Source organism: Apteryx mantelli, chromosome 6, assembly GCF_036417845.1.
Source record: "Apteryx mantelli isolate bAptMan1 chromosome 6, bAptMan1.hap1, whole genome shotgun sequence".
Classification (NCBI taxonomy): Eukaryota; Metazoa; Chordata; class Aves; order Apterygiformes; family Apterygidae; genus Apteryx; species Apteryx mantelli.
The window spans coordinates 12,865,355-12,893,086 of record NC_089983.1 but is presented as its reverse complement, the minus strand read 5'-3'; the positions used below and the strand labels follow the sequence as shown (position 1 = coordinate 12,893,086).

Sequence of the window (27,732 nt, the reverse complement as noted above, 5' to 3'; positions counted from 1 at the left end):
CAGGAAACAAGCCCAAGCCAAACAGCTACCCTTACGTGCATCACGCTTCATGAAATCTCAGCCTTCCTATTACTTTGGGCCACGACAAATACAGTAATTTACTTTCTCTGGGTATGGCCACTAACAAAAGCATCAAAGTCTCTAAATCAGTCTGAAAAAGCAGAAGACGTCAGTTCTCACCAATACTTTGAAGCAAGTGCAGCCTATACTAGATTTCTCATTAATTTAGAAATACATGTTCAGAAGAAGACTTAGCAGAACTTCAGTACACACAACTTAGAGAAGGGAAATCACACTAAAATACAGGAACTAAAGCAGAACAGGATTCGTATGGTTTCCTTAGCGGAAAAATACTCTTACTTCTTTTGGAACTACTACTCCCACCCCTACTCCCTCCCTTTCTAACTCAGATATAGGCATACAGTGAAGCCCCTACGACCTTTTTATCTCAAGGACTCCCGATAGGAACAACCACCAGAGACTACAGCACTGAACATTTGCTGTTTCAGACCTTAGTTTCACAACCATATTTCTAATAACCACAGCTTCATCCCCCAAAAGTTAGAAAACTACCACCAGGCAGAGGAAGGGGGGGAGAGGGAGAGAGAGAGAAAGAGATTAAAAAATGCTTTTTAGAGACTGTTTGATGAAAAAATAGTAACTACTGGTAGATAGCCTGTATGGAGAAAATTCCGTGCACAGTCACAGAAGTAACAACAGTTCATCTGACTGGCAAAAATCACTCACTCATTACAAAGAGATTTCAAAGTCAGAAAACATTTTTTGTTCTTTGGATGAGCTCCAAACACTGCCATACACAAGCTACAAAGCATCTATTAAAAAAATAAAACCTATATAGCAATTTCTCCTGTGCTTCTTTACTCCCACCAAGAGCCCAAACATCTTCAATAAATAGAACTTTGAAATTCTAGCAAACTTGCTATTTAAAACAAGCCATTAAATATCAGCAGATGTAAAGCTGAATATCCTAAGTCACAAATAACAAATACCATTTTATCCACAGGATGGGAAGAGGCTAGACACTAAAAGGAGTAAAATGAACACGTGTGTGCACATGCATACACACCTACTCCTTACAAAGTATTTTTCAGAGTTCAAAATGAGTAGAAGAGGTCTCAAAATAACTCTGGCACATCCAAGACAGAATCACTATCATCATCTGAGAAGCCTAAATTGGGCTGGGGGAGGGGGGGAAGTGTCCTTGAGTTTGGGAGCAGTCTATTTAAGTTTCTTTTTGAAGCATACAATATGACAATCACAAAGAGTATCACATTTCTGTATACTGTAAAGCACTAAAGCAGGAGACCTTGCATTTCCAAAATAGTACTTCTTCAAAAAGTTACCCTGTATCACCAGAGTTGAAGTACTTGAGGAAGACAGTATTTCTAGTTCTATTGTGCTTTCATCCAGACCAGAAAGGTCCATTTCTCTGATCACTGGAAGGAAAGCTAGAATCCACTTAAGAGGTGGTAGGCTGTTGCTATGTCACACATGGGGAAGGTTGATCCCAGCTTGCAACTCCACATCAGTGCAAGGAAACACCCTGGAAAGTCACCCAATGCCTCCTTACAACCTTAGACATCCAGGTAGCTGCCACATGAAGCCACTACTGCAAATATACTTTCATATTGTACATCTACATACTGTAGAAAAGTGGGAACTTTTGGTTTGTAAAGGGACAGGAGAGAGAGGAAAAGGAAAAAAGGCACAAAACCCCCAGGAACTGAACATGTTAAACCTACTAGAACCTTTAAAAAGAAAAAACACCACCACCGAAACAGACTCCTTAATCCTTCTCCTATAGGAGGGCCCATTCTAGCAAAGAAATAAGGACCACATGCAAAAGAAGAGAGGTTTGCAGCCTCCAAAAACATTGTCCAAATTAAGAAATAGAGAGGTGACCTAAGTTCCCAGGTACCAACAAAACTGTATCTTGAACCTATTAATTAGCTGTGATTCTGAATGTTTTGCCCAATTGCCCTTTCTTCCACAGGAAAGTTCAATATTTTGAACAGTTCATTACTCTCAGAAGGACATTTCTTTTGGAAATAAGTTCTTCCAATTTACATATTTCATGCCCGCTTTTGCTAAGCACTGCCTCCTCCTGGAGATCACAGTGTTATTCCACCGTGAAGTCTGGTGTGTCCGCGTTCTACCTGGAATAGGGGAAGAAAGCAACTAACAAGTTAACTAGTCTCCAGCCCGCACCTACCTATACTGGTTCTTCCATCTCTCTAATAATATTTACATTGGTAGTTTCCTGCTCTCTTGGATGAAAAGAAGTCTTTACACAGGTACGCAGTAGTTTGTGAAAGCTCTGTATTAAACTAAATCACAGGCAATATCTTCTCTATTTATACCACCCATCTTTACTTCAGTGTGCAATGATTCTGAACTATTCAGATGAAGACTATTTATTCACTAACCACTGAAGCCACAATATTGATTCAAAATGGTCCAGTCTTAAATATTTTTGTCCTTTTCTTTTAACCTGCATAACTGTACTTCCAAATAGCTCCAGAACAAACATTTCTGTTTAGTTCACTTTTGTTTTAATTCATCCCAACACCACCAGGCTGTTCAAAGCATCTCAGAATTTCAAGTGGTATGTAATTCTTCCATGCATGTGCACGACACGCTGTCCCTGTCCTTCCCCCCGCCCTTCCCCTCCAAAAAACAAGATTCCTTCTTTAATTGAGGAGTCCTACTTCAAGATAAAAGTCCTCTTCCAAGGAGTGACAGTGTCTAGAATGATTCCTCCCAACAGCTTCTTACCCTTCCTGGCAGCAAGTTCACATACTCAAGGAGACAGTCAGTGTTGTAAAGCAAAAGAATGAGTGTCCTGAAAACATAAAACAGTAATGGCAGCCTAGAAGCTCTGGGCAGCACACAAGTATGTTTGCAGTACATCTGTGCTCCTAAACGCTCTCATGTTAATGGGGTCATTTAGGATAAACATATCTGTAGCTTTTCTTCCAAAAACCTTAATAGCACAACCAGGGAGAAATTCGCTTACAGCACTTGCATATCCCCTTAGGTATGCTCCAGTAACAACATCCTAATATTAAGGGAAAGTATGAACAAGTTCCCTGGTATAATATACACTAGCACTTCCCAAATGAATATTGAACAGTTATACTAATGTGCATGTTACCTTAGGGTTGCAAGTCATGTTTGTGTTTAACATCAAGCCACTTAAAAGCTATTTATCATCAACCCCTTTATGTGTGGGAGAGCACTTTAGGAATTACTATGCAAATATTTACCAAATGATAAATTAAAACCAGGTCACATGAATGCACAAGTACAAAGTAGGCAGAAGTAACAGATTTAAAAAAAAATAAATACTTTTGATGTTCCCGTTGTCACCGAATCCTAACTTAAATGTTGTCACCTAGTGCAGTATCTTTAGTGTTCAAATAATTACAATAATTTCAGAAAATCTTCTGTCTTTTTTGGTTAACAGCAGACAGGTACTCAAGTCTATAATTAAAATTCACTCCCCTGTTTTTTTTTTGTTTTTTGTTTTTTTTAAATATGTCCACACATGTACATGCTTTTTCATATACCAAAATCTTGCAGCACCATCTCAATTGCTTTTGTTCCAAACTTGAATAGGAATACGTCAGTCTACTTTTCAGAAAACTAAAATGATGTACTTGATAAATATTGCAACTTATATAGCATATTCCAGACTGCTTATGAGCAAGACAACTCTAACAAGTTTTGAATACATTTCAGCTGGACCATCGATAAAACAAACACCACTGCTTACTGATTTCAGTTTATTATTGTTTGGTTGTTATTTGTTTGGCTGTGCACAATATACAAAGTTAAGTACAACTCCTAACCTGAAATTTCTTATTTAAAACACAGAAAAGATAAGATGCACTGAAAAATCTTCAGAAGCAGGAATGACTCAGTAAGACTCCCCTCACAATTATGTTGCAGACTGACATTTCAGAAGCACCTCCATATTATATTGCAGAACTCTAGCTTCACTAGAGCAATTAAATTCCAGTGAAGCACAGCATGAAAAAGGATGTGTAAAAGAAACAGAAGCCACATACGCTTTTTCTCCATTCACAGCAATAGCATAAGTGAAGTTTGGGACAATGATAGATCAAAGTTTAGAAAAAGAAATTTGGACTCTGGCTACATTGTTTTCTGGCATTTAGACAGGAAAAACAGAAACCAACCACACCACACTTTCTGATGAAGGAGATATTTTGAGTTAAGAACTGTATACTTGCTAATGAAAGAATTATGTTTTTATATTTCATTATAGAAGTATTCTATCAACAAATTGAATCAACTCTTGAGGATCTTCTTGCCAAATGTCTTTGATATCTTTCCTCAATCAGTATTGAGGCCTATTACCTCCCAATATATAACAAGTACTTAATGATTTCTGTAAGCATTCTCAGGCTACATGATGTATCAGTATCCACAGCCAGGTGATGTTTTAAGTATTAGGTACTTTCAAACCACAGCTTGCAGAGCTGACAACAAGAGAGAGAGCTGGAGAGAAACAGAGATGGCAGAGTTTGTCCACAGCCTTTAATTTCATCTCTGCATACTTCTCAAAACTTATCACTATGTTAAAACAGCTTCTAGGATTTTTTTTTTTTTTTAAACCATAACCACCTCCAAGTACATCTAAAGTGGGTCTAGTCAAACAGCATTACAACTGTCAGCATTACAATTGCCAGCAATTAAACTACTTTACCATCACCAGCAGTAGGACAGGGGGGTTATTATGGGAAGATGGATACCGAGTTCAAAAAATAAAACAAAACAAAACCCTCCATTAATTGTTAAATATTCCTCAGCCACAGCAGAAGGCTTTCACATGAATGATCCACAGCTGAACAGTTAGATCTCAACAGCAGAAGAATGTACACGCACTTGAACCTGCTTATACAACCTAAGCGCACAACCTAAGAAAAAGAACAAAAGTTTATCACTTCTCTCCTCCCCCTAGCAGGCGAAGAGCCAGGTGTAACTCATACATGTGTAGACAATTGAAATAGTACAACTGTATGATTTTTGTAACAATATTATATGCTGAGGAGATTACATTTTTAAAGAATAAAAGCAAACTAAAGAAGTTTGGGTAGAAAGCCAGCTTACTGCACAAGAGATGAAGCCTGTTCTAGACAGTTACTGGATTCAGCAGATTCTAATACTGATGAGACCAACAGGCCAGAGGCAAATATGCCTCCCTTTATGAAGGCCAACTGAGTATAAATTGGGCATTCTTTTCACAAAATTAAAAAGAGAAAGCAACATTTGAAGGTTTTCGCTGCTCAGTTTTTCCAGAGGTAAGTTTGCATTACAAAGGAATAAATTTCAGACCCAAGTTTCTAGTTCTCAGTATTGAAAATAAAATCCAAACCTGAAATTACATTGTGTTTTTATAGCTCTGTATTTCAACTGCAGGAAATTAAACAAGATGTTTTTAACAATTTCTAGTTAGAAACTTTATAGCAACAGAGCCTTTAACATAAAACAAGAAACAGGGTACAGCAGATTGAGATAGCGAAGAAGATGCCTCTCATGTATACCAACGTATTTTTTTCCTTTGAGAAAACTGAATCTGCTTGCATTAGAAGTGAAAATGCTGTAAGATGCTAGAGAGAAGATAAAACTTATTTATATCATTCTACCAGGTGAAGGACTCTACAGTCTCTCATTTCAGTAACTTTCAAGAAAAAGATCTATCAGGACTGCATTCAAAAGACAGAAGTAAAAGCTAGGGGGAAGGGAAAGGACAGAAGGTAGTCTGTTCAGCAAAACTGCTTTTAAGCATCCCGCAACAGAACTGCAAAAAAACCAAGAAGGTTATACAGTAAAAGAAGTTCTGGAAAGGTGATGGTAAAAGGTGCTTCCTATTCTATCTTCCAGACAAAAGTACTGTAAAAAATAAAACCAGATAAGGAGGAAATTTAGAGTGGAATTTTGTCTTAATTGTGGGGTGATGGAGAATAGGAAGTGATTACTTCAAGCAGTTGAACTTAAAAGTTCTTCACTCTTAACAACAGATTTATCAGGGCTGACTAAAGGGTTCAACTCCCCTACCAAAACATAGCCTCGCCTCCCTTTCCACAGCATTAACAAAGAATATGGGCATTTTCACTTCACCTGATACAGCTGCAGCCATGTTGCCCTCAAACTCGTTTACCATGAGTAAAGTGAAGAAACAGAGCAAGCAAGAAATTGGGGCAGCGAGCAATACTGACCATTTTGAACAGTGTTTGCATTTGTTGACTTCATGCTAGGAAGAGCTGTAACAATCTCATAACGCCTCTTACTTTAAGCCAGAGGCTTTGCTCTCAAGTTTCCCTCTCTGCAAGAGGAGGTCCAGTTAAAAAAAGGGACCTGAGCATATGCATAAATGCTTTTGAAATCATGCAAGTACTTAGCTGAAGTAATCACAAGGGTCTTACACATTTCAGCAGGCTAGGAGCACAACTGGGACATCACTGCCTGCTATGTGAGGGCCACCTAAAATGAGTTTTCACCTGATAGTAAGTCACTTATGCAACCTTTGATCATTATCTGGAGAAAATTAAAAAGATGCTACAGTACAATGTAACTATTGAGCATGCAACCATTCTAAAAAAATACTGGCAGCCACCTCTCCTATCTAAGGCTTCTCCTTAGTAAGCCTCCCATATCAGTTGGCTTGTAATGGTTAGAATGAACTCTTTCCAAGTTCAGCTTACACTCTCAGAACAAAAATCCCAAAATATCTGCAAGCATGAAGTAATCTGAAGAATCCCTAAATCTGTCCATTATGAAAAAAGCAAAAAGTTACCTGCAAATAGAAATAAGGGATTATCTTTTCACAAGTATTCAATACAAGTCAATCACAAAAAACCTGAACCTCACAGGTCAAGATAAATATAACACAGATGTTTATGGAGAAGAATACACTTGATCTGTTCATGCCTGTTATATGTCAGCCCACATGCCCCAATTTAAATACAGGAAATAATACGAGAAATCACAGGAAACAGTCACCCTAAATAATATAGCCATGATACTTGGTTTCTGGCCAAAGGACACTCTTTGATTTTCAAAGAGGTTAAGAGATTTGCTTTGTACAGTAAGATGACAGAGGAAGAAAATGAAATTGTACTGCTTCAAACAGGAATAAATTAAACATTTAAACATGAGCTGAACCATAATGAAGTTGTTACAAGGCAAGACAAATGGTTTGCCCTACCTGGCAAGACCTGCTTTCAGAACATAGCAGAGGAGACTATTCTAAGGGCAACTGATTGCTACAAGAAAAATCTGTATATATATTACACACATATACACCCACACATACATATACACACACACGTGTGCAACTTTTTGTTCAAATTTTTTCACTTTATCTTTCAAAACTAGTTGTGAAAACTTACCCTTCCCCAATCACTTTTTTTTTTTAATATCATTGGATGTGATATTGTGGAAGGGTGCTGTCTTAAATTAGTAAAGCACTCCTGGGGGGGGGGGGGGGGGAGGATTTCACATAAGGTTATACCTGCCCTTACAAGTTTTGCTCTTTGAAGGTGTTAAAGGCATGATGTCAAAACGGAGATTCCAAACAGATCAGGCAAGTATAGAAACAGATTTATCTTCAGGTTGCTACGCTGGTCAGCAAGCCTGAAGTTTTTGTGAAGTCTACTCATATCTTTTTCCTTGCTGGCTCTTCAGGATCAGAGTGGAAAGAACAAAACAAAAAAACAACAAAATTCATCCATGAGGTTTGTGGAGTACCACAGACTCCTGACAGGAAAACTAGTACATACTGGGAAAGGGCACAAAAGTCTCCTCTGGCTTTTCTCTGAAGTCAAGGCAACTAATGAGTAAAGTTAAATACATCCATAAATATTTGTAAGATCACAGCCTTTCTTTGTTCCGTGTAAGCTAATGCAAGAATGCCATTTCTCATCCTCAAAAGACTGCCAGGAAGACAATGCCATTATATGATTGAAAGACTGAGACTGTGATTAAAGTCCTAAAAGAGCCCAGGCAGCAGGGCAAAGCCAAACCAAGATGCCATTTGATGACGACAGGATGCTTCTGTCACTAAGAACATCTATCATGCCACAGAAAACAGGAAAAGGATTCTGCTCGTAAAACTCATCCTTTAAAATCTTCCATCTCAAATTCAAGAAGCTAACTGGTTAGCTAATAGGTTTCAAGGTGGATAGCTCTCACCTCTTATGATCCAGAAGGAAAATTTAGGAAAGACAATCCACTCTTGAGAAATTAGAAAAAGTTATACAAGGCTGTTAAGAGGGCAAACAAAGCTAATGCTGCCAGCCAACTAACAGACAGGGCCTACAACAAGAAAGCCTAATTACTTTGTCTTTGAAATGAGACAAACACCACAAGCACAGCTCAGTATAAGCTTTATATTTATTAAGCTAACTGGCAAAAAAAAAAAAATACAGCCAATACACATGAGTCAAAATACAACAGCATGAGATGAGCAAGGAATGATAACCACTTCTGTCTCCTTCACCTATCATCTTTAGCACATCGCCACCCACCCGATTTCACTTGGGATGGATGGAACTCATCTTTCTTCTACTCTGTCTTCCTCTTTCTTTCTCTCATTCTTTTTCATGTGTAATTAACATACTCTGTTTCTACCAAGTAGATGGAAAAACATACACTTACAAATTGTAATAGCCATCTCCTGATAGCAAGGCCAATTAGACAGAGAGCTTCAATCTTAAGCAGTCCCTCTTGGCAAAGATGCTTGCTACAAGCAAGCTGACATACAGATCACATACACAGCACCATCCTCTCAGTTTTAATTTAAAAAAAAATGTTCTAGTTCAAACTCTAACATAACAATACTGCTCTGAACTCCTGAAAGACAAACAGTAGAACACAAGCACACAGCAAATACTTCAGACATGTTATAAAGCACAGCAAAGGGAGCATGTTGAATAGGTTTCCTCCACCCCAATCATTTGAGGGCTGCATACCGCAGCGTACAGCAGAATGGGCAGTATCTCTCTCATCTGTACATCAAAGACAGTGCTTGTAAAGAGAGAATAAAATAGTTCTCGTTCATTAGCCATGTTTAAATGATCATGCTTTGAGAAATTAACAGGACTATCTATTTAAAAAAAATGGAAAACCCATTCATTTTTTGCAAGGCAGGGAAGGTATTTACTCATCTTATTAGTGAAGCCCAGTATCAGTAGAAAGCAGAGAGATGAGAAAGTTGGTTTATCCAGGCATTTGAATACTCAGAGAGATACAGATATCCCACACTGGCTCTAAGCAGAGAGACAAAACCAAACAAATGCCCCTGTCCCATCCCCCTCCCCCCCCCACACACACACAGGCAGACAAATCCCTAGCACAGAATTCCCAACAGTCGGATAGAGCACAGATATACAGATCCAAAAATAACCTAGAACATTTTCAATTACGCTCAAACTGCAATTTGATTTGTCACTCTGGAATCCTTCAAAAACACAGGCATTCTGATTTTATACTGAATCAGAATATGAGCGAGCACCAGGCTCTAAATATGGCCTACTAGCTGAATGTTATCTGAAGACTGAATAAAACATAACATAGGGAATACTCCTAAAAAATACACTCCTCAAACTCACTGGTAAGTACTAGGGAATCACATAGCCAACCTTTCCGTTACATTCCAACATTTGCCATTTAAAAATAATTAAATACTTTAGTGAAGAACAAGAATGCAAAACCAGAACAGGCAGAGATATTTGGAGACATATTTAGACAAACAGGCCCAGACTGCTGTTGTAAGACCTACAATAAAAAAGGCACTTGAACAAAGTCTCAGTTAAAATTGCACTGCACTGTATGCCAGACTTTGAATTAAAGATTATCTGTAAGAATGGAAAAATGGCAAAAGTACATGCATCTTCGCATCTTCAGTTATATTAATATTTAAGATAAGAATGTTAGCTCATCAAGCCCATTAGACTAGATTGCCTCAATAATGCAGAAACATGAAAGCCTCATCCCTGCATATACACACCCACAAACACACTTAAGTTCATATAACAGCTCCAGAACAAAATATCTCCGTAAGCAAGCCCACAGCATTCTGAACTTTTACAGCCCAAGATCTTCCCGCCAAGTATTAGCTAAAAGACTCAGGGTCGTATTGTTATGTTAATAAGCAAGTTGTTACACAGCTACAGGCACCTGGCCAAAAATTAATTAGCACTGAGTCTGAACTTTTGTTTCTTTGAGATCTGAAGGTAATATTGGGGGGTAGAGAGGCCACACAATCATGATTTCTAAAATCCAATTTAAAGAAAGCACATAACTATAAAGCTACTCTTTCAGACTGCCAGCAATTCTTCACACAGAAATAAGGGGAAAAAATATTAGGAAAATAAGACGTATGCATACTGAACTATTGTATTTCAAAAGTGAAGTCTGGGTTAAGTGAGTAAACAATGATGTTTCTATTTTGCCAACTAAAACTGAAGATACCTTAAATTCAGAGCAACCAAAGCATCTCCGGATAGTTAAAACACAGAGCAGGCTGTGAATTTGCACAACTCAGTTCAGTTACTAGCACTGCCCTGAAGTATACTAGATCTCAAACAAACAGATTCAGGGCTCAGGCTCTACAAAAAGAGCAGCCACCACTTCAGTTCTACATCTACAAACTATCTGAGATTATTTTATTTACAACTCTCCGGGCTTTCCTTTGGTAAAGCGGTTAACGTATGTGTAACTGACCCAAGATTACTTAGCAGAAATGGTGGAAGTTTCAAAGACAGGATTGAGTAAGAACAGATTCCAAACCCCCACAACACCAAATACAAATGCCTGTAGGACAATGCAGATCAGGTATGATGAAATCCTATAAAACTGCAGAGTATAAAGTGAGCTTTAGGCAACACTCAAACAAGAAAAATGATTTACAGAAGTATATCCTTAATTCCACGTACAAAGGCATTACTGGGGGAGGGGGGTGGCGTGAGCAGGGAGGGAGAAAAAAATCCCCTCCTGCAAACGTATGAAAGTATCTCACCTCTCTCACAGATAACAGTTGGGTGACACAGGAGCAGATAAGTCCTATTTCCTGTGTGGATCAGCCACTGAAGAGAAGTGGGGCAGGCATTTTGCCAGAAGGTTCACAGGCCTGCACTGCCAGTAAGGTCAGTAGACTCCAGACCACCACTCTTTACGTACACTTCAGGCTGGGGTATTTCAGTAATGGCACCAATTCCCTGAGATGCCACTTCCCATGTCGGCTCTACTCAGCCTCCTCTACACTCACTGGCAACATAGAGGCAGTTACGTAATTTGTTGCTCTCTTTAGAGAAGTGTCAAGCATGGATTTGGGGTCTCTTTCCTCACACAGAAAATGGAGAAAATACATGACCCTTCATAGGAACTTTGGTCACAGTGCTCCAAAGTAGAGCCATTACGGACAATTGCATGTTAGTTTCAAATACCCAAAGCATTAGAAGATCTAAGCTGAGTCATTCTGAGGCAGATGCAAGTTCATAGGTTCATCACAGAAGGAAGAGAAAGAAGAATGAGGGGAAGAAGTAACAGATGAACTAAGAATTGGATGGGGGAGGAGGGAAGGGAGGGGAAAAAGTTCTCAGGTATAGGGGTATTTGAGCAAGAATGGCACTGATGACACTGCTGTTACATGCCAGGTCCTTTCTCCCCCTTCTCCAGAGATCTTCAGCCAAAACAGAAATCACAAAGGAGTGGGAGGTAACCCTTCCAGAAATTTAAAAGAAAAGAGAAGGCCTCTTCAACACAGGGCAAAACCAGAAGTCATTAAGAGATTTCCTCATGAACAGCAGGGGTAAGGCTGAATAAGAGAATCACTGCAGAACAGTCAACATGGGCAAGCAGGGCATTCAGCTCAAACGTGGAGAATGACACCTGAGGCACATATTCCAGTTGCTGTTTTGTGGCAGCTTTCTCCAATCCTCTTACCAGGAGTTTCTTTCTAGAGTTTGAAAGAAAATCTCCCCTTATGCAATTTTAATCCAGTCAGTACAACCTTGCAAGGAAAAACTTCCAGTGAATCAGAATTTTCCAGACAACAGCTAGTAAGTAAGCTTGATTGCTGTATTTGCATGTATTTGCAATAGCCCTGAGATGTCATCCCAGGCTTCCTGCTCATTTACAATTTGCTGCCACCCAACACTCATACAGATCAGTCCTATTTACTTTTCAATCAGCCACTTCATTCATTCTTTCTGGGTTTGGCAATGGTACCCCCAGAAACATATTACGCCAGGCTCAAGAAGCTACAGAAATAAGATTTTACTGTAAAAATAAATGGAGAGATATTGGAAAAGCCTACAGCAAATAGGTCATGACTAGGCAGTATTCACAAAAACACTCCAGGCTGAACAGGTTCTAGGAATGCTTTATCACTATCCACTGTCAATAGGACTCCCAGCACAGCATTACCTTCTCATTAATGGCAGTGATTATATCTCGGTTTCCCAACTCACATACATAACTACTGGTAGAGAGCCCGTAACTGATGAGTTCAGCCACAGGATGCTGTGTTCAGTGTCAAGCCTTAAGGCTTTTCAGGAACGTAATTGGATCTACTTTCACTAAGTAGTAGTTTTATTGATATGTGCTGGTGCCTGAGAAAGAAAAACAGCACATGCAATGAAACAGTTGATCCTGCTTTCAATGGCTAGTAGGTAAGAACGCAGTCATTGTCAGCTGATAGAGAAATGATAACATCAGAAGTTACCAGTATGTTGGTCACATAGGGTAAATGATTTGGCATGCTAAAGAACCTGCAACAGATTTGGCTGCATTATTACAGGCATCTCTTACACTAACCATATCCTAGACAGAGTTAGGTTTCAAAATAAAAAACAACAAGAAAAAAACCTGACAATTCATTAAATAAGCATTAGCAAGAATACTACAGTATTTAACAATTTAATTAAATCATTAAATTGCAGTTTGCATCTTTGAATATTAACTCTCATACTCTTTGACTACAACCATTATGTAAAAAGTATGGTTCATATTCATAGTTAATAACTAAACTTAATTTGTGTTTTTCTTCCAATTACAAAAAAAATTTTTTCCTTCCCTCACGCTTTCTGTGTCAGACTGTTCCCTTCCTCCCCCACTGCTCCAATTGCAGGGAATCATGTTTTCACTAGCAAAAAGTGATAGCATAAAACTTATCAAGCACAAGATATTTCAAAACTGAAATAACATTTCACAGCATGTAAATAGCCCACTACAGCCTATTTGAAAACAACTACTCTTTGCAACATGGTATGTGGAAATAAGACCTGCACTGTCAACTTTGCTCATGAACACCAACATCCTGAATTTTGCTACACCACCAAGCTGGGTTTTATTGTTCTACAATCCCTATTGATAAGCCAAACAGTTAATCCCTAAACAATGCATAAAAGGTTTCATTTCAAACCAGAAAAATGGAAGACACTTATAATCACCACAGCATTCACATTTGAATGACAGCTAAACATAAAGATGCATGAAGCATCCAGCCATCTGGAAAGAAGCTGGTATTTTTTCATATCATCTATTCTCAAACCTTTAAGACAGAGTCAGAGGTTGACCAAGACTTCCCTTTAGTGAGATGCTCATTTCATATCTATAGCCATTAATAAACCACAATACGAACAATAAGCCAGACTCCTCAACTTTGTTTAAATTCAAAAGATCGTTCTCTCATATCAAGATAAGCAATTGTGTATACTTCCAGATTTCCATTACATTTGAAATGCCCAAGTTACCAAAGAAAACCTACCTGAAACAGTGTTTTTCTAGCATCTTTGAATCAGGCCTATTAAACAAACATTGTTAGTGATGGATATCTATTTTGTTCTTCTGGACAAGAAAGAATATTTTGGCAATATGCATAACTGCAAAATTCATGCTATATAAAATCAAAATGGGTAGTCAACCTATATTCAGAGTTAAATGGTAATGTTAAATGGTACTGCAACAAAACAGAAAATACAGATTGTGAGTGTATATATAGCAGAGAACTGGAAATGAGGAGAGAGAAGGAAGAAGGAAGATAGAGTTTACCTTCAGCACTACATTTTTCAATGCTATATAAAATGTCTAAGAAAAAACACTGCATGTAGAAAAGCAAGTCATCTACTCCTTTCAGTTTCTGACCTGCTGCAATTACTCCCCCACAACACACACAATCTAATTTGGATGGAAGATAGCCTAAACCAACATTTTTCCACACTCAAAGATTAAGGGGTCAACACTGGTACACTCCTATCTGATCCATCTTACTTCAAGTGTAAGTGTATGAAAAAGATAAGAGTTTAGAGCAATTTTGTTTTGTTGGCAGTTTAGAAAAATAAGTGAATTGAATACAACAGTAATCTGAAGGAAAAAATACCCTCAGAAGTAATATATTTAACATACACAGGTCATAAGTGTTTTTTTCAAGCATTTGAGTTATGTCAAGTGTTTTGAGCAAAACTTCAGAATTAATTTTGCTATTTCTAAAGCCAGCAAAGTGGTTTTTAAAAGGGTTCCCCCCCCCCAGAAAAGTTAGCATCTCCCATCAGTCAGCAGCAGAATGAGAGCTATCCAGATAACTATTCTTGAAATATTAATACAGAAGACTTGTTTTGTTTTTTGAGTGCTAATCTTCTTGCATATCACAGATTTGTCACTGATCATCACGAGGATAGTCCCTAATGTTAGGATTTTTTTTCCCCCCTGTGGATCTACTTCTCCCCCACCCCAAAAATCTATCCCCCTCTTCCACAGCAGTCTAAGCAAAGCCTGCATGGTGACCACTGCTATGTAAGCACTGGTTTCTCACCACGTGCAGTGTCAAAGTCCTTTGTGTTGGCCAACCTTTGTTTCAGCAAGCCTTTCTATCCACACAAAATATGGTTAGATCCAGTTGAAGAGAACAGTCTCCTTTCCCATCTTTTTTCTTTGGGCAGTCAAAGAACAGGCTGAGGCAGGAGAAGCAAAGGAGGACAGCTAAGTTTCCAGTATCAGCTAAAAAGCAGTGCCATATTTGTTAAACAAGGCAACTGCTAGAAACAGACTATATGAACAAATACAGTATTTGACTTCTGAAAAAATACATCAATTAAAAAATATCAGTTTGATATCAGTTAGATAACTGCTGCAGCCTATCCTAAGGAATGGAATGGTGGGGGTGGGGGTGGGGATTTAGAGAAGAGAAAGACAACTTCTGTAGAAAACCTCAACAGGGTGACTAACCTAAAGAAAACACAACTGCAGTCAGTGAGTCAGGGCAAAATATATCACATTTTTGGCAGACTTGAGGAAAGCAGGTATTTTCTCAAATTTAGAACTCCTTTTTCGGCACAAAATAAGACAGCTTGTAAAAGTAATCCAGTAGGCTGTTGACAAGCCCTTACTGTAGCCTATTATTTTATTTATTAGAAAAATGTTACATCTTAGGAAAAACCATTATTGCAGCTAACAATTTTTTAGCGCCACATGAGTGGAAGCAGCATCATTTGAAAGTGAACTGTATCTCTATAGAGAGATCAAAATATATAAACAGTTGATTAATGTAGAAATATGTGTCTCATTTTTTCTCCAGTGAAATTTCCACAAATACTGATATTTTTTCTAATACAAGCCCTCTGGAGACTTCACTGAGGGAAAAAAACTCCTGTATCTATCACTTTTGGTTTCAAATAGGCTTTCACCTGGATTAACTCACGGTTCAAGAAAAAACAAGGCAATTTTGTTTTCCTCTTAAAAATCTGCAAATCAAGAGTAGGGGAGAAAATTAGAACTAACAGTTCTAAACACTTCACAGAATATGGGGCCAAATCTTCAAACATATATACATACCTAAAGATGTATGTAAATATTTAACAATATTTTCAGTAGTACATCCAAAGAAAATTTGGAAGTCATTCATCATTTTAATATAAGCTGAAAGAAGAATGAACTTCTTTACAGAAATATCTGAAGTAGAGCATGCAAAAACTCAAAATTTATTTTAATATTACAAGCTTGTTTCAATAGAAAAACAAACTGGTGAGGTGTAGTAAGTTCATCCAAGTTACTGAGGACAATATGACACAGGCTAGAGGATCAACAGAGGAAGCTTCCCACCTATCTCACTTTAACTGTTCTAGCTGGTTTTCTTCATAACTGAAATCCCCTCTGTGTTTCTCAGTTGAATCTGGAACGACTGTTTTCACCCCAGTTCTCAAAGCTGTATTTACTGCCTTAGTTTTCATCCCCTTCCAGACAGGGGCTGAGACAAGGCTACTCTCTTAGATAACTGTCATACTGTGTTTCAGTTCTGTCTCTCTCCCAGTCCTTCTCTATCTTTACTGTCCTGCTCTAGATGATTTCTGGTTTGGTTCAGGACAGAGACTTAGGCCCATAAGTTTTCATTACACAGCTGCATAACTGTAGCTGTTCACTACCCATAAAAGAAAAAGTGTGACTAAGCCTTTCAAGGCTTAAACAACTGCAAAGCTGCAAGCTCACCTTAGTCAGACTTGCAGAATCCCTGAACTACTTTTAAAAGAGCTACAAACACACAGTCATAAACTGTGCTGTTAATTGTCTCCCTTACTTCTGCACTACTGTACTTCTGTCCTGCCTTTGCAGTGTGTAGTATCTGGGGGAAATCCAGCCAGACACTTTGAGTCAAGAGAGCCCTATATCAAAATCCTGACTGAACAACTGAAAAAAGCCTTATAGAAAAGGCTGGCAGAATGAGAGTTTAAATAGCTACTCAGTCAGGAATCCACAGGAGACATTCTGCAACTGGCCTCTATGCAGGAGCTGCGGGCTTGGACAGCATAAGCAAGTCTGACTAGGTATGAAGGAGGTAGTTTCTTAAACAGACTTCCAGGTCACACAATACCTTTATTTATTTATAAAATGCATCACTTAAAGGTGTCTATCCAAATCAATCTACAGCCAATGCCTCTACTAACCGCAAAATCCAAACCTCAAGTTTGCAGTCTGGTTTCACTTCTGGCTTGTGCTCAAAAATGAAAAAGCTGGCAAGCAGAGAGCATTAGTGGAAAGCCTTATAACACTCAAAATACTATCCATCAAATTCATCACCAAATGAATATCACAGGGGATTATTAAAAATTACCCCAGTCAGTTTAGACAAAGGTCATGGCAGACAGACCATGCCACTAAGAACTGTATTCAACAGAAAACATCTGAACTACAGGGACTGAAGTAAATGCTACCTCTGCATTCAGCAATAGTAAGGCTCCTAAAACACAGGAGAACAGCAGCATTATATGGCTTTATCTCTATTAATTACATCCAGGATGTGAAAACAAAAGAAACAAAACAAAAAAACATGGAAGACCTTATTCCTCCAATATTGCTGGTTGGGGAGAAACAGAAATAAGGTGTTACCCATATATGAAACTCACTGAAATTGTATGATAAAGATCTGTTCAGTTTAAGTTTGCCTGCACCACAGGCACATCTGCCTTCAATACAGACGAGGTGCATCTTTTCAACCAATCACCTTCTGTGGTAGTTTAAGAACACCTACCTCCTCACTGGAGGGAGAGCGCCTCGTTAATGGCAAGTTCCAGGGAAACGTGAAAACAGAGACTACTTTACCACCATTTTTTCTTCCACAAGTAACTTGAAGGTATAAATCCTTGTCCAAATTAAAAGGAATAATCCTCAACTGTAGGATGGTCTACAGGCAAGTGCTCAAGGCCTATTCTGGAAGACGCAGGACATGCAGCACATAGAAGATTAATCCACCAGGATTAATAGCAGATTGTGAACATCAGAAAAAAATTCTTTAGTCTCTTCTTCAAAAGCCCAAAGAGGCATACTAGATTCTAACCTCTTCGGAACTGGAATTACTCTTAGTTGACCTGTCTATTGACACCCAAATTAAAAGAAACAGGAGAGGAGAGAAGATTACTTTATATAACTATCTCAGAAAATCTATAACTTGGATATCCAAGTTTGACAATAAAGATGGGCTCAGCTCCTGATGCATCAATCACAATGAAACAGTATCTTCCACAATAACCTGAAGGTCTTCTAAGTATTTGCGAAGGAAGGATGAACAGAGGAACTGAACAGTCAAAGAAAAAGAAAAGGTCACTCAGTTCTCCAAAGACTCAGGTCTCAAAGCTTCTGTTGACTTATCAGACTCTCCTTTAGATTACACTCTACATTTTCTTCTGCTGATTGTGAAATTAACGTGTTTTTCTAAAGGAAAATATAGGGAGAGTACATTGCTAATATTTATCAGCAGCTGGTATTTTGTTGGGAATCTGGAAGATAGTCTATCAAATAAGCTGTACTGCAAAACCATTTGCCTTGTTGGAGTCTCACTTTTAAAGTCACACTCCCAGTCACAAAAAGACACCAAAGACAGCCAGCTGTTAACCTTTACAGACCATACTAAACTTTGCGATTCCCAAATATCAGTCTTTGTTAGACTACAGTCAAGCATTCAGCTTCCTCCCTATCTACCATTTATACAAATAGTATCCTAATTACAGGCTGTAAATAGAGTGTTCATTCAAGCATTTTGTAGTTTTCTTTCTCACAGATATAAGCAATAAAGAAAAGCATTAAAATAAAAGGTCTCATTAGGGCAATAACTGCTGCCAATGTGTCCTTATGAAACCAAAGAATGACTTCTCTAAACCTCCCAATTCAGGAGTATCCTCAGGCACAAAGGTAAGCACTGCAGTTGTGCTATGGTGCCTGCCATAAAAAAGCATGGCCATCAGTTCTGAATGGATATACTGATGGCACAAAAATTATAGGTTTACATTGGATAGTCAGACAGAATTTGATGACAAATTAAGACATTACTACAGTTCACCTAATGGAGATATCTATAGCACAATCACTAGATAAATAAAAAAATTATAGAAACAAGTCATACATGTTTCTTGCTTAAAGTAAGGATAATGATCCAAAAAAGTCCTGTCCAGGGTAATCAATTTCTTGATTTTTTTTTCTTTGCGTATAAATTATCAAAGTAATACTATACAAAAAAAGTTACTGGTAATAAGACTTACAAAACAACCACAGTAACACAGAACCTGAGGGGAACGAATGATGCTTTTATTAAAGAAGATACTATATCAGTACTGCATAGACTTATTTTCTGAAAGTGCTTGCAACATGCTGATTCTCCCAGATTTTCACATGAAGCAGCTTCCTTGGTTAACCAATATATTTATGGCTTTATCTAGCCAGTGGAATTTAGAAGACCATTTCTACCAACAGATAGCTCACATGAGCCTGACATTTTTATTTAAAGCCAATTCTCTGACATAAAAAGGGTATATCTATACGAATAAGCAAGACTCAAGAACGAAGTATAAAAATACAAAGCAAAATCTGTTTTCAACAACAGTAATTGCTAAAGCCCTCTAGCATCATCATGTTGAGGAGGGAACACAGGCATCTTAATATAGGGCCAGAGGGTGTTTTCAGTAATGACAGCAATAGGTCTTCACGCCTAGAAAAGCCACAGTTCTTATGACATTAGCATCATTAGGAAAGCCTAAAGAATGTTGTACTCCATAGGGGAGGAAATGTGCTGGTTGAGTAGTAGGATGCAAGACTGCACAGTATGGTGTAATTCAACTGACCTATCACACTGAACAAATAAGGAGGAAAGCACAGTCACATAACACAAACTGAAAGACTTTATTCCCAAATAATTGTATCTGTTAAAAACAAAAGCATTAAGAACACAACCCTCCATTCTCAACTACTTAGAAAAAGGTATTAAAATGGCATTTTAAGTAACAAGCAAAAGTATCTCACTTCCATCCTATGCCAGAAGGGATTCTTTTTTTTTTAGGGGGGGAACATTAAGATTGTCATACTGCATGGTGCTTCCTTAGCTGGAAATTAATAAATGAAAATTATAGTTTGGGGTTTAAATTAATTCTCCACAAATTCGTACAAGATGATTTAGACGACTTCTTCATTTGTGCAAAGCAGTCTCTACAGAGAACTCTGTACTGCTTTCTTCTATGACCGCTTTAATGGCCAGTATTGGCCATTAAATGGTGTTCTGAAAGCTTTGCTGTCTCTCAAATTATATCAATTCAGTAATAATCAGAACTTGATAAAGATGATCTGGGAGACAAAAACAAAACCTCCATATTATCATATACATTGAAGCCTGATAGGCATTATTTCCAGGATGAGTTATTCTTATTTTGCCTACTTTCATCAGGTTCACCCAGCTCTATCCTTCAAGTGTTCTTCTCTAGAAAAGCCATTAACATCAGGTTACTTAATATTAAGCCAGAAGCACAAGTTACTGGCATTGGTCTACTTCTTAAAAACACTAGGAGACCCAATAACTTATTTTTCAGGTTAAGCATATAAAGCCCCACAGACATTTCGTATGACAAGTTTGACTTTTAGTCCAAAGTTTTTCTGTTTGGATTATAACACCTGTTAGAAGGAGCAAAGGAGACCAGATGGACATCTACCAAAAAACTCATTACATCTATACCAGTGACTATGGTGCAGGATAGAAGCAGATTTTATAACATTTTATTCAAAAGTGAAAGAAGGGCAGGCACTTTTTAACTGTACTTTTTCAGGATTACTTTGTCAGATTAGCTAACTATGGATAAACAGAAGGCCACTGTCAGTGGCTCACATATCAGTCCCCCTTCCCAATACAGGCATATCCAAAGTAATAACTACACATTAAAATAGGTGATGGATATGTGGCAGTACTTAACAATAAACCTGCAACACACCTCTCACAGCATTAAGTATTTGGACAAATGTTTAATACCAGAGCTTCTAAATCTCTATTTGACAACTGATCAGAACTAAGCGCTTCAAGAATTGATTACTAAACTCTTATTTCTCAACTTACAAATCAGGGTGTTAAAATGAATTTAGCAGTCTATGAAAACAATCTGTTTTCCAACTACTTAAATTTCCAGATCAAGAGCATCTTTGTTTATGTGAAGCCATCATCTAAGACATGCATGTACAAATATCTACTATGAAACTTATTTAAACTACTGAAGGTTTTTTTTGTTGTTTTTTGTTTTTTTGTTTTTTAAAGCTGGCAAATCCTTCACGCCTGCCTTAATTGGAATGCTTTGTATACCCATCATTTTACTGCATAGTCAATGAATAAAAACACAATGATTTCAAGAAACTGATACACTTGATTCCAACCAGCACCATTGAACTATAACAACTCTGCCTAATTTGGAGCACATGCAAAAACTAATTGCTATAGCATAGGTCACAATGAAGTCACCGAGACAGGAAAAACTAAGAAAAAGTTGTCAAAGGATTATTTTGTTTGTGATTAAAGACAGCTATATATTAACAATATAATTCATATAACAATTCTTTAAGAAACAAACCATGCCACTTGAAAGCTACTTCCAGTAACAATGCCACCGTTAAGTCAGTGACAGACAATTTGTTTTATGTAGAAGTTCCTGAAATAATTTATTTCCTTCTCTCCCCTTACCTATATAGCCTCTCCTCCTATATAAGGATCAGTTACCCATAAACTCATAATAATAATGGAAATGCAATATATCAAGTTATGCCTTTTTAGCATGGTATCACAGTGGGCAAACCTGAAGGGTGAATACAGAAGTGATAATTAAGCTGTTCACTGAAACATATCAGTTTCCAAAACAATTTAAAAGCTTGCTAACAGAATTCCTCTATAAGCTACAGTATAAGACAAATACGGAAATGAATGGTTAAGAACATTGCCTAGCAAAAGTACTTAAAACAGAGCTTAGAATTGCTTAGGTAAAACACAGCTTATGGACTAATCTCATTCCTATTAGAGCATAAAATAAAATACCTTCCTATGCCAAAGTGGAATAGGAAAAAAAAAAGTCAAAAACTGAGAAGTAAGTGCTGCACAATTGTATTACTCTCCCTTTATGTAAGGCTAAATACTTATGAACATTTTTCTGTTTTGGGCAAATAATAAGAAAATTTCTTTCAAGACCTTCCATATATATCTTCAGAAGAAATCTGTTGTGGTTTTGCAAGTTTTTTGCAAGCAGAGTTTTGATTCAAAATAAATTGTCATTTCCCCTCCCCCCCTTCCGTTTTTAGAGAAACTGCAAGAAGAACATTTAGTACTCCTTCTGCTTGCTGGCTGCTTTACAGCAGCAACACACTGCTCCAAAGAACTGTAATTGTCATGTTGTGGGGCAGGAAAGAACAGAAAGAAAAGGAAAAATATTTTATTAGTAGGAATTAGAAGCCAATACCGACAGTCAACCTGCAGCATTAGCTCTTTAAATGCATCTAGTGTTGATGAGATCACCGGTACAACCTGAACAACCCACTATTTTCTCTCCAATCAAAATTCACTATTCTTGTATGAACTTAACCACTAGATCATGCTTCCGACCCAGCTGACTACCAATTATAATTACCATTACCTTTGTAGAATTAACTGTTGGTTTCTGTACAGTCTCATCAGTGGAAATGAGCACTCTAAATGCCCGCTACAACTGGAGATCAAGTCTGAGCAAGACAGTTTAACTACTATTTGATATTCTGTGGGTCAGCATTCCCACAGGGAGGCCCACAAGGGCTGTGAAAGTGACCCACCCGAGAGCTTTTTACCTGTGGTTAAAATGACAAATTTTAAACTGATGGTTAAATGACAAACTGCAGTGCTTATTAATTTTGTTATGCAACTTCCATGCGCCACTCATTCAAGTGGCTTCCTATGAACAAGACTTTAGACAGAGTCAAAGTAGTCACTCCAAGCAAAGCACCAAGGTATGCAGCACACATGCAAACACGAGCAAGCTGATACAGAGATAACGCTTCCCTATCTCCAGCTCCCAGAGAGACAGCAACATGCAAACAAACAAAAAGCTGGAGAAGCAGGTTTCCTATACATTTCTCCCGAGATACTAAGTTTCACTGCAGCTTTAAGAAAAAGTCATTGTGGATTTCACTTTCTAGTCTCATAGCCATTCTTTTCACTGAGCATAAATCACTTCATATACTGAGAACATTAAAGGCCTTGAAGTTAGCAAGATCACACACAGCTGGAGCTAGCATCTCCAGCTGTAAACAAAGGACTGCCCTAGAAAGCTAGTAATTCAAGTATTGCCCCTCACTTGGGGGAAACGAGCACAGCCACGTGAAACACTTGAATTGCCCACATCTAGGAGTTGCTCTAACAGAACGCCAAAGCACGCGGGCCCAGACACCACCGCTGGCCATCCTTCAGCGCTGTCCCACAACCTCCCACTCTCTCTCTCTCTCTCTCTCTCTCTCACAAGTCACTAAATCAAGGAAGTACCTCATCTTACTGTTGAGCTAAGAAGTATCCAAGTGCTGTGTCTTATAGCCACAAAGAAGCAAACTCAGTAACAGGCATGGCAATCTGAATATTTTGCAGTACAGCTGCTCTCACTCAAGCAAAGAATCTTAAGTGGTGATAACATGCAGATGTTCCCCAAAGCACCAAAAGTACCAAGTTACAAGAAATAGTAAGGGACTGAATTGACAATAAGGAACCATTAATCCTACTGTATCTAGCTGTCAGTAGGAAACCTTAAAACATGTATTAAACAGCAACAAAAGTAGATATGGACACACAAGTTCCATCAAGCTTTATTTCACTGAAACACAAGTTACTTTGAGATGAGACAGTAACTTACCTGAAAATTTATTGGCAATTCTCAAAAAACAGCTGATTAACAAAATGTTTTGTTAAACATCTAATACTATCATGAAATTCCAAAGCACAGAAGTCTTACTTGATTCTGTAATAATGATAACAGTTTAGGAGTCCAAACAGTTACTTGTATCCTCCAATGAATTAAGCAAGATCTGCCCATTCAGAAGTGCAACAGTATTCTCCACAATTCACTGCTAAACTCAATAACAAGATCAAAAAACAATCACTAACTGATTTTTCAGCTAAAACAATGGCCCAGTATTTTGTTTTATTTAACAACAGCAATCGAATCTTCATGATCAAACCTTGCCAATGCAACCCAGCCAAGAAACCAAACCAAATTTGCTAATAAAATGCAGCAGGCTACAATAAGCAACGGCGTGCAGAGTTCTCAGCTATTTATCAGAAGTCTCACTGAGATGGAATACTTAGCCATTTAGTACACAAATTTCTCCCTTGTTATAAATATATTATAAAATTAGTTTAAAAGGAGCCGAGTACTTTCAGCCAATTACACATCTTGCTAGTTTTATAAGTAACAGAAATACACTTTTTTTTTTTTAAACAACATACATTATGAAGTATTTCATTCTCACATCTCCCCCTTTACCAGACAGTGGAATTCCATCAAATGACCGCAGTGCAATAACAAAACAAACAAACAAAAAATAATCAAGTGTATTTCGGGGTACTTCTGGAAGCAAAACAATTCATCTCATGTACATTTTGGGGGTCTTTTAGAGTACCATAACAAGATACAAGCTTCCCAAGTTTGTATTAATCTACCTTTTTCATTTTCCATTCCGCAACTATGAAAAATATTCCTTGTACCAACTTCCCTCCCTTCTCCAAATACTTTAGGCACTTTAATAATACGATTTTCCACTTTGTTTTTAAAATGATTTTAACACTTTAAAAACAATTACATAAAGCACATTTAAGGTGCCAATAAAAACAGCAGTATTCTGTCACAGGAAGCATTCCAAGCATTCTAAATATTTTGAAAAGAAAACCAAACCTTCAGTTATCTTTAACATAAGCCTATTCAGAAGTTCCCCTCTATTACGTGCCCACACTTCACAGCAGACTTTAGCTAAAGATTATCTTCAGATGAACCCACTCTCTATAGGATTTTACATTTTCATAAAGAAATTTAATTTTAGGAAGAACTGGTAGAATGAAAATGGCAAGAGATGGATTCATCTACTTTAGATGGGACAAAACCACACCACAGGGTAATAAAACTAATTGTTTGCAATTTCTGTACGATCTACTTAACCAACCCCAAATTCTTCCTCTGAAAGGAGCACAAACTCACAATGATGCTTGGCAAGATAAAAAGAAATTTATCTACTTATCTTTTTGCTAGTTCCACTGCAAGTCATGTAGATCAAAAAATAATTACTCAAAGCAGTGCAAAAAAACTGTTTAAGTTTCCAGTGAACAATGGGGAGAGAGGGGTGAGAAGTCACCAAAACTTCATTTAGCAAAGTGGATTAAAACTTGTATTTTTCAGGTCCTTAGGTTGCTTTCCACTCTAAATTTCCTTGTGCACCCTCCGAGTCACTGTTGTACATGGTGATAAGAGATTTCTGAACAATTTGTGCTGTGCCCCCTTTGTCCATCTATGACACAAAATAGGGAACTTGAGACTTCTATAAGGAGGGGGGAGAAAAATAAAGAAAGAAGGAAAGCTCACCTGAAAAGGTAAGAAACACAACAACATCAAAAATTTGAACTCCGGCCTCTCGCTCTACTACAGAGAGGGCTGGATGTTTTTGACATCACAGTATCTGAAGGGGGCATAAATGACGACCAAGTAGCATAAATATTATTTCCTTAAAGTATTATCTACCTTGAACAGCAAAATGGGTACAAAACTTCAGGAGGTGTTACAGTCCGATTATTTTCTCATGTGTTCAGCATTTATTTGAACCCCTCTCAAGTCGTCAGGTAACCCCCCCCCACCACCACCACCCCATAGATTGCTTATTGGGTCTTGTAGAACAAACAGTGCTATACCTTGAAACGCAGAGACCCTTCTACCCCTTTCTAATAATAAAAAAATGAATAATAAATAAGAAAAGAGGAGGGAGACATTTGAAATAGTCATGCAAAAACTTTGTCAGTAATCATCACGAGACTAAGCCCAACTTCATCTCAAGTACAGGCTGAAGTCAAATTTTAAAGTTTCCAAATTCACCTTAGCCAAGAGTCATTTTGTTTCTGACAAACCCCACTTGAACAGGGCCTACACGCTTATTTTAGTACTCTGAACCATATTTCAACGCGAAAGATCTCATTGGCCATTAACCATAACACCACCAAGGATTCTACAAATATTTTGCATTTATCACACGTGCAATATTCGTAAGGAAAAACATTTTTTCTATACAAAATATCTGTCAAACTGCATGTATCTTAAGCAGGTTAAAGCACTACAGGTGCTTACAGAGATTAACATGGAGACCACTATTATCTCTACCACAGAGAAGCCTTGGCTGCTCATGATGAATTTAACTGACCAGCAGTAAGTTTCCCTCAAAATAAGCCTGCAAGGCAGAAGAATTTTGGTTCCCATTTCACAGAGGATCAAAAGCAAGGTCGGGCTATCACACAGGCGATCGGCCGCAGAAGAAGCTAGCGCGGTGCCCACATCAGGGCCCGGGAACTCCTGGCTGCACTTCGTCATTCTGAGGTCTTGGCAGAAGGATGGGCAGCCTGGCAAGCCCTCGTCCAGGCCTTGTAACTAGAGTTTCTTTCATAAGCGGGCATTTGCAAAGCTAGGCCTTTCACCAACGCTGATGAGCGTCCCACTGGCCCCCAGCACCTATCGCTCGGTGGGGGCACGGGGGGGGGGGGGGGGGGGGAGTAATTTTACCTTCAGTCGGGCGCACCCTGAAGGGAACTGCAGCTACCTTCCACGCAAGGGAAGCCGCTACCCCCGTGGCTGGCGCCGCGAGAGCAGGGGCAGGGCTACAGCCCAGGGGCTCTAAGGGAACCACAGGGGTTTGCACGGAGCTCGCCCCACCTCGGCCCTTCACCCCCACCTCCCGCGCGCCGGCCGTTCCCCCCCGACCGCCCCCCGCGCAGCCGCTCGCCGCCCCTGCCCCGCGCGGCCGTTGCCCGCCCCGCCCCTCCCCCCCCGCGCGGCCGTTCCCCCCGGGGCGGCGCGGCGGCGTGGCGCGGCGCTCACCTTCTCGCGGGCCCTGCGGTAGCGCTGCAGGGCCTGCTGCGTGAGGTCCCGCACGCGCAGCCGCCCGTCCTTGCAGGGCACCACGATGCCCGTCCGCCCGAAGCACACGGTCACTTTCATCTCAGCGCACCGCCATGCCCGGCCCGGCGCGGCCCCGCAGAGAAACGCCGCGCGGCCGGCGCAGGTGCGGGAGCCCCGGCAGGTGGCTGCGGGGCCCCGCGGCGCGGCTCGGCGCGGCTCGGCGCGGCGGGCGGGGGCGGCCCGGCAGGTGCGCGCCGAGCCCCGCGGCGGCGGCGGCTGCGCCTCGCCGCGCGCGGGCAGCGCCGGGAGCGAGGCCGCGGCCGGCGGCGGCGGCGGCCTCCTTCCGCCGCGCCGCTGTGCCCGCCCCGGCTCGCCCCGCCCGGCGCTCCGGGGCGGCGCGGGCCGGGCCGGGCCGGGCGCGGCGCAGGGGGCGGCGGCGCCGCTCGCCCCAGGGCCGGGCCGAGCCGGGCCGGGCCGCGCAGGCCGCGCCGCTCTTAAAGGGGCCGCGCGGGGCGGCGCAGAGCCGCGTGGAGGGACGCGCGCGGGCCCCAAGCCGAGCGGGGGGCGATCTCCGAGCGCCGCGGTGCAAGCAGCTGCCCAGCGACTCGGGTCGGCACCGCAGAGGGGTGGCCGAGCACGGGGGCCCCAGCAGCCCCCCCGGAGCTAAAGTGACCCGCGGAGGTGTGGGCCGCGCTGGGGCCGGGGCCGTGGGCTCTGCCAGCAGGAGGTCTGCGCCGGCCCGGGGAGCAGGCGCAGGCGAGCCCTGGGCCGCCGCAGCGTAACCTTGCCCCCC

The 27,732-nt window shown here is 39.8% G+C and overlaps 1 protein-coding gene across 9 annotated transcripts in view; it reads right to left on the bottom strand.

Moving 5' to 3' along the window:
- The window catches only part of PARD3B (par-3 family cell polarity regulator beta), a 440,403-nt gene extending 413,278 nt beyond the window's left edge, over positions 1–27,125 (bottom strand). For 2 of the 9 annotated variants that reach the window (XM_067298776.1, XM_067298777.1), the window contains exon 1: positions 26,919–27,123. In XM_067298776.1, the coding sequence (XP_067154877.1) occupies positions 26,919–27,038 (120 nt within the window). In that variant the 5' untranslated portion in view covers positions 27,039–27,123. Of the gene's footprint in view, positions 1–26,918 lie in introns of all 9 variants that reach the window. The other 7 variants (XM_067298769.1, XM_067298771.1, XM_067298774.1 and 4 more) reach the window with 6 other exon arrangements.
- Between the last annotated feature and the right edge of the window lie 607 nt (positions 27,126–27,732).